The 7,076-nt window shown below is 34.0% G+C and overlaps 1 protein-coding gene across 2 annotated transcripts; it reads left to right on the forward strand.

The window, feature by feature from the left end:
- neu3.2 (sialidase 3 (membrane sialidase), tandem duplicate 2) lies at window positions 1–6,771 on the forward strand. 2 transcript variants are annotated; one of them, XM_052100614.1, is made up of 3 exons: window positions 1–105; window positions 3,922–4,173; window positions 4,391–6,771. In XM_052100614.1, the coding sequence occupies exons 2-3, from the start codon at window positions 3,940–3,942 to the stop codon at window positions 5,312–5,314; spliced, it is 1,158 nt and encodes a 385-aa protein (XP_051956574.1). In that variant the 5' UTR covers window positions 1–105; window positions 3,922–3,939; the 3' UTR covers window positions 5,315–6,771. The 2 variants fall into 2 exon arrangements, with proteins under 2 accessions (XP_051956574.1, XP_051956573.1); XM_052100613.1 differs by lacking the exon at window positions 1–105 and adding an exon at window positions 2,892–2,993.
- The last annotated feature ends 305 nt before the right edge of the window (window positions 6,772–7,076 follow it).

Consider the following 7,076-nt stretch of genomic DNA (forward strand, 5'->3'; position numbering starts at 1 on the left):
CTGCTGCATAGTTAGCTGTTGAGATGAATGGGGATTTGCAAATCAGTAACATGAAATCCGCATACTTACAGGGATTTTCCGCTGAGATCGAAGGATGAATGGAATGTAAGTGCAAAGAATGTATGTTAAAAGATTATATATAAAAGTGACTCAAGATTTCGCTTTTGTATGTGCAACATTAGGCCTGTTAAAAAGGCCAGTGCTATGCTGTACATTAGGACATCCTAGCTTTGCATGATTTTAACTGCATTTAATTTATATCTGTGTAAACTCACCTAGACAGAACATTTTTAGCTTTTTTAATGAACGTATAAGATTAACATATTTACGATAAAGGAAATCGGTTGGGCCAATATTTTTGTAGACATTTCAAAATCCATAGAGGAATAATTTAACAATTGTATTCATGTATCTGTGTATAAACACACCACGTGCAGTTCGAGTCACAAATATCGAGTCGCTTGATAAAGGGCAAAGTCAACTGAATGTAACGTCATCAATATGTGTTATGTTTGCTTCTTTTTTTTATTATTAATTATAATCAAAGTAACAATACAATATCAGTCAACAATAATTAGTAACTTCTAAGATACAGTAAAGGAAAAGTTAAAACAAATAAAAAAGCACATATTGAAAGTGCTTAACAATGGACAAAAATAATTCCTATTTCATTAGCTTAAGTGACTGCATTAAAGAGACCAGATCGTTAAAAGCAGCCTTGTTAGACATTCTATTTGTGAATATTGAATTGCCAAATTATAAAGTTTAATATATTGTAAATACCTTTATCTTCATGTTTAACGTAATGTCTTTAACATACAGCATATATATTTACATTATGAATATATATATATATATATATATATATATATATATATATATATATATATATATATATATATATATATATATATATATTTTTGTACAAAATCTTTACGCTTTTTTGCGTAAAATCTTTTAATTTCTCTCTTATTTTGAAATACAAAATTTGTAGGGCAATCTTTCAATTAACCTTACTCAGAATGGAGTTCCAATAAAATTGACAATATTAACTTTCTTTTTGTTGTGAAACACTTGTCTGATATCTTTGTTAGTGTGTCTTTGGTCAAATATATTCTTGCTTCTGACAAGAAAATGATAGTTCGTTCTTTCTACGGTCAGTAAATGAATAAGCTAAAGCGGAATAACTTTAATCACTGTTGCAATTTTTAAAAAATATTTTATTAGTAAATTATACTTAGACATAAAATGATCTTATTAGTATGACATAAAATGATAATTTGAGTACATTTTAGATGTTGGATCAAATAAATCACTTAAGTAAATGATCCCATGTTCCAGCCAGTTCTTCCCAAAATTTTGCTTTTTCTTTATTTACATTTGGCAGATGCTTTTATCCAAAGCGACTTACAGTGCACTTATTACAGGGACAATCCCCCCGGAGCAACCTGGAGTTAAGTGCCTTGCTCAAGGACCCAATGGTGGTGGCCGTGGGGTTAGAACTTGTGATTATCAAATCGTTATTCCAAATTTTCATTCTGTGAGAACAATTGTGAACAAAGCCCATTTTCTAGGCAAGAAGACCTTGCTCATGAAATCTGGCCCATTTTATGGGTAATTTAGAGGGCATAAATTTACAGGTTAAAAGAAATTGAAGACCATGCAGCAGCTTTCTTTCAAATATTCTGGGGCATAAAACAACAAATCGATTCAAGGTCACAAATATATATTTCTTTAATCTACTGTAATAACCCTTGCAAGTAGTATTAGTGTTATAATAATCAGTCATATAAATCTTTATTTTTCCAACAAAAATGTACATTTTTTTTAATTCTTTGAAAGTGGAGTCCGGAACGAATAACGAAACACCTGGGAAAATAAATTGATGTAAAATAAATCTGCTTTTGACAAAAGGGCTCTTTCTAAAATTGACAAGTCTCTCTGTAACTATTTAGTTATGTTTCCTTATTTATCCAGGAACGATTGACACGATTTGAAGGGATAGTTCACCCAAAAAATTACAGTTCAATCTTATCAATCTAATGCCATCTCAGACTAGTATAAATTTCTTTTTTCTGTGGAACACAAAAATATTTTGAAGGATTTATTATGTGTTTTTGTCCATACAAGGTAAGTAAAAACTTTGAAGCTCCACAAAGGAGCAGTGCTATACTGCACTTTTTACATAGGACAATCAGTTAATTGTAAGATGTGGGAATTGTATTATGAATTTTGGTTCTAATGTTGTGAATTGTGTAACTGCCATGACAAGCCATTTCATAATTACACATGCAACGTGAAATTATATCGATAGAATAGGAATCTGTAAAATGTAATTTTTGGAATAGTTGTGTCAAAAGCTATCAGTGTCATAAGGCCACACTTTTGTAATGTAAACTTTTGAACGGGATAATCTGGTCACCCTAGTGTTATATTGTGGTATGACTGGAAAATTGTTGGTAATATTCTTTAAAATACGATTCATATTGCACATGGTATAAATAAAATGGTCGAATTTATCTTTCAAGGCAATTGAAAATCAATCAATCTTCAAATCGTGTTACATAGAGAAATTAATATATATATATATATAAAAATAATTCATTTGCATTTCATCTACATCGGATATTTCAGTGGGGCCCTTAAACAGTAAGTGAAACGTGTCAGCAGAACTTTGTGTAGGTCTAAGCTTATGAATAGGCAAACTGCGTTCAGACTTTTTTTCTTTTTTCCCTCTGAGTTCAGAATTTTAAAGAAAGACACTAATACATTTTGACGTTGAGACTTGGGAGACATGCTGTATAAAAAAAATGTATTCCATATATTTAAGTAAAAAAAAAAGGACTATTGTAGTTGTTTTACGTCATGGCTCTGTAACTGACCACGTTTGCACTTTGCGAACATTATATCGAGCCACGTGTTCTACTTTCGAAATACGATCTGAAGCACCGCGAGCGTGCTTTCACTTTGTGACAGAACATTTCTGGATTTCTGTGAGTATTCCCTTATTTCTCGTAGTTTACCTGTGAATTATCATTATATTAATTATACAGTTACATAAATGTATGTGAATTATACGTTTACATTTAGTTGAGGCTGTTCGCACATGGTCGTACAGTCTACCATGATGCATTTAAAAGGCAGAACAAAACTAACGCAGTAAAACCTACTTCCTATTAACATTTAACTTGGTGTCTTGGGAAACGACGCTAAGGCAAAACATAAAATACGTTTCAAAGCAATTGACCATAGATTCGAAATGAACGACTTTAAAAATAGCACAAACAATTCACGTTCGCTCTTTGTCATTGCTTGAATTGTTTGTTAGTGCTATGACTCATGGCCTGCATCCAGACATTTCGCAACCCTGAAGGACGGGAAAGGATATGCGAAACATATGCCATGAAACATATGAAAGACATTAAGCAGTAGGGCCTACTGTACGCATCAAGAAAAAGCAATCCCTCAACAGAAAAGACTGGTTTTGTACAATCAGCATCATCATCAAAAAATAGACTATGTACTGTACATTTATGCCCCCTATAGAGAACTATAAAGAATTGCCCTAAAACGAGAGAGAAATGTGTTTTTCAACACAATAAATATGGACATTTTCTATGAATGTTAGACAATCAGAAGTTGGTTAAATACTTTACCTTTATTTTCAACAGCATCCCTGTTAAGACTAAGAAAAACTTATGGTTTACTGGTAAGCTGATCTAGCTGTTCATTTGAGATATTACAGTGTAATTAAAACAGGCCCTCACCAGATTCATTTATACATGTCTCTTACAAAAAAGATCAAATTGCCATATTTATTTATTTATTTTGCACATGTGTGGACATGCATCATGTCCATTGCGTATTTGTGTCCTATTGTATAATATCTTGTCAACATCAAACTGCTTATTCTTTTTCTAGGACAAAAAAAAATTAACAATGGACATTATAACTAATTCAGGAAGCACATCAAGACCCTTTCAAGTAAAAACATTATTCAGTCAGGAAGATAAATCTGGAAAAAAGCAGGTGACGTATAGAATTCCAGCTCTCATCTATATCAGTGATGATAAAAGCTTCCTTGCCTTTGCTGAAAAGCGGCGAACAGCAAATGACACGGATGCAGATGTCCTTGTGATGAGAAAAGGGACGTGGAAGGATGGAGCAGTTGAGGTGAGGCTTGCAACACATTTATTCAAGAGTTTAGAATATTCCTATTTAGGTATGCATTGAATCTGTGCATGCAGAAAGCTAAAAAAAACAAACCTTTATTGGTTTGACTGATATCATCATATGTTTTGCTCATATCTGCCAAATTTGCATTATTAGAGATGCATTGGACAAACCCTTTTAAATAGCATGATCACTGTCATAATGCTTTTTATTTCAGTGGGCCAGTGGTCATCAGATGCTCTCTTTAGCTTGTCTACCAAACTACCGTAGCATGAATCCATGTCCAGTCTATGAGAGAACCTCCAAGACCCTGTTTCTGTTTTTCATCTGTGTTCCCTGTGGAGTCTCTGAATTTAAACAAATAAATGATAGACAGAATCAGGCACGACTTTGTTATATAACCAGCAGTGACACTGGCAAAACATGGAGCCATATTACAGACTTGACAACAGATGTGATTGGTGACCAGGTGAAGGACTGGGCCACCTTTGCTGTTGGGCCAGGACATGGTATTCAGATGCGAAGTGGAAGACTGATAATCCCTGCCTATGTGTATCATTGCCATGGGAATAATAAGCCTGCCCCTCATGCTATCACATTCTACAGCGATGACCATGGCAGCACTTGGCATGTTGGAAAACATGTGGAGGGTGAGTCTTGTGAGTGTGAGATGGCTGAGATCATAGACCATGAAGGGAAGAGTTATTTGTACTGCAATGCACGCAGTAAATCTGGCCACAGAGTTGAGATTCTGAGCAAGTGTGTTAAAGAAGCTTTTGAGAAACCTTCATCTGTACATAAGCTGACAGAGACCGGACATGGTTGCCAAGGTAGTGTGTTGAGCTTTGCTCCTGATCAGGGATCTGAAACCACATGGCTATTCTACTGCCATCCAACCAATTCAAAACAGAGAAAGAGCCTTGGTGTCTACTTGAATAAATCTCCGTGGGATGCTTCGGGTTGGGAAGACCATAAATTGATAATCCATCATGGTCCCAGTGGATACTCAGACCTGGCTCAATGTGGTGATGGAGAACACTTTGCTTGTCTCATGGAGTGCGGAGTGAAAAGTGAGGTTGAAGAGATTGCCTTTGTCGTTTTTAAACTCAGCGATATCATTCAAGACAAGGACACTGAATGAGACATTCCTAAAAGTTACAAATTTCTCTCAACAAACAACTAAATAACTGCTAATTAACAAAATAATTGTGCTTGAAACTCAATGAAGTCTGACATTATTAGGGAATCAGTGACCCTTGTGGGGTGGGAGTGCTTTAAAGTTTGGGTTTGTAATAGGATTTATGTTAAAGGTGCACTAAGTAACTTTTGTCTTTGTGTCATCTTGGATTAACACTGACACCTAGCGGCTTGAATGCAGCTTAATTTAAAACCAAAAGTGTCAGATTACGGAGTGCACCTTTAAGTTTGAATCTTTCTGCAGCAGTAAAAGGCAACATACTCTCATGACAACTCTAAATAATTTGTACAAGATGACAAAATTTTAAGATATTGTACAACTTGGCTTGTACGAAAAAGTATGGCTCTTATTCCTATAGAGACAAACCAATCAACAAACAGAATTCCAAATAGACACAATTCAGGCATCAAATTCTAGCTAGCCTCCTATCCAACACTTTATTTTAAGACAGAGAATGTCTGTGAACAAATTTGTTTACTAATTCATATTTATTAATGCATTACATGACCGATGTCGATAATCTGTAGTACACTTTTTTCATCTCGTTCCAAACACCGATAGTTTCTTTCTTCCGTGGTATATAAAAGTTATTTTCCTTTTCAAATTTTGGGTAAGGGGTAAGACTTTATAATTATGTTTACAGTAGGTTTAGTTTTGGGGGTATACTTGCGTAAGAACTCGTTTAAAACCCTGATGTTTCACTTTCTTCTGTGCTACACAACTGTGATTTTACTATTAAAATTATGGTTTGGTTTAGGTTTTTGGTTAAATTTAGAAAAAATCGTAATGGCATCGTTCATAGGTTTGTTTTTTTTTATCTCTGTGTGAGTGAAATTAATCTCTGTGTGAGTAAAATTAATATGTTTTTATATGAGCCAACTAGAATTGATTTCTCACAACTTTGCCTTCTCATACTTTTATTACAATTTGTCATGAGACCGGGTTGGTAAAACTAGTCACGCACCTTATGAAATTAAGAAATCTCTCTGAGCAATGCATATTTTGCTCTATGATATAATGTTATCATTTTTTTTAATGTTTCTATTTACCATTGACATATGTTGGTTTAAGGTTTATACAATGTATTACTGTAGAAATCGTCACCTTTCATTCCTTCTGTTCTAGGATGCTTAATATTTATCCACTTCTACAGATAAATTGCTGAAGGATCCAAGGATCTGAATAAAAATAAAAAAACAACCAGTGTTAGTGTGTGTACGTGTGTGCATGTGTTTGTTGTGGGTGTAGCTCCAAGAGAGCAATCATACATTTGTTGTTCTTCATTTATTTATTATATTATTTTTTAATATTTACCTACTTATACATTTTTACTTGTGATTATAGACTGATTATTGATAAAGATGGTACTAAGATAAGAATTCAATAAACTCTGCTTATTGTTTTTCCCATCAAATCTGATATTTTTATTCTCTTCTGATGGAGAGAGCAATCTAGTAAAGAGACTGGATCTAACAAGTTTCATTGACTAGGTTTCTTTAAGCTGGCGCCACACTATCCGATTTTTCCAGTGATTTTCAGATGTGAGCTTCATTTACATAATCGCCGGCCAGGCCAAGTAGGTATAGCTGCAGGCGGGAGATCTTCAAATAGGGGTGGAATCTCTAAATTAGGTTGTGGTTTCTCCATAAGGTGGTGGGGATTATCCAAAAGTATATAAATATATTTTAACAGAATTTATAAATTT

Source organism: Xyrauchen texanus, chromosome 31 (genome assembly GCF_025860055.1).
Source record: "Xyrauchen texanus isolate HMW12.3.18 chromosome 31, RBS_HiC_50CHRs, whole genome shotgun sequence".
Classification (NCBI taxonomy): Eukaryota; Metazoa; Chordata; class Actinopteri; order Cypriniformes; family Catostomidae; genus Xyrauchen; species Xyrauchen texanus.

Excerpts from the sequence above, each read along its gene's own strand:
- neu3.2 (XM_052100614.1), top strand. The coding sequence starts at position 3,940 with ATGGACATTATAACTAATTCAGGAAGCACATCAAGACCCTTTCAAGTA. Across the intron at positions 4,174-4,390 it reads GGAAGGATGGAGCAGTTGAG|TGGGCCAGTGGTCATCAGAT; the intron begins GTGAGGCTTGCA and ends TTTTTATTTCAG.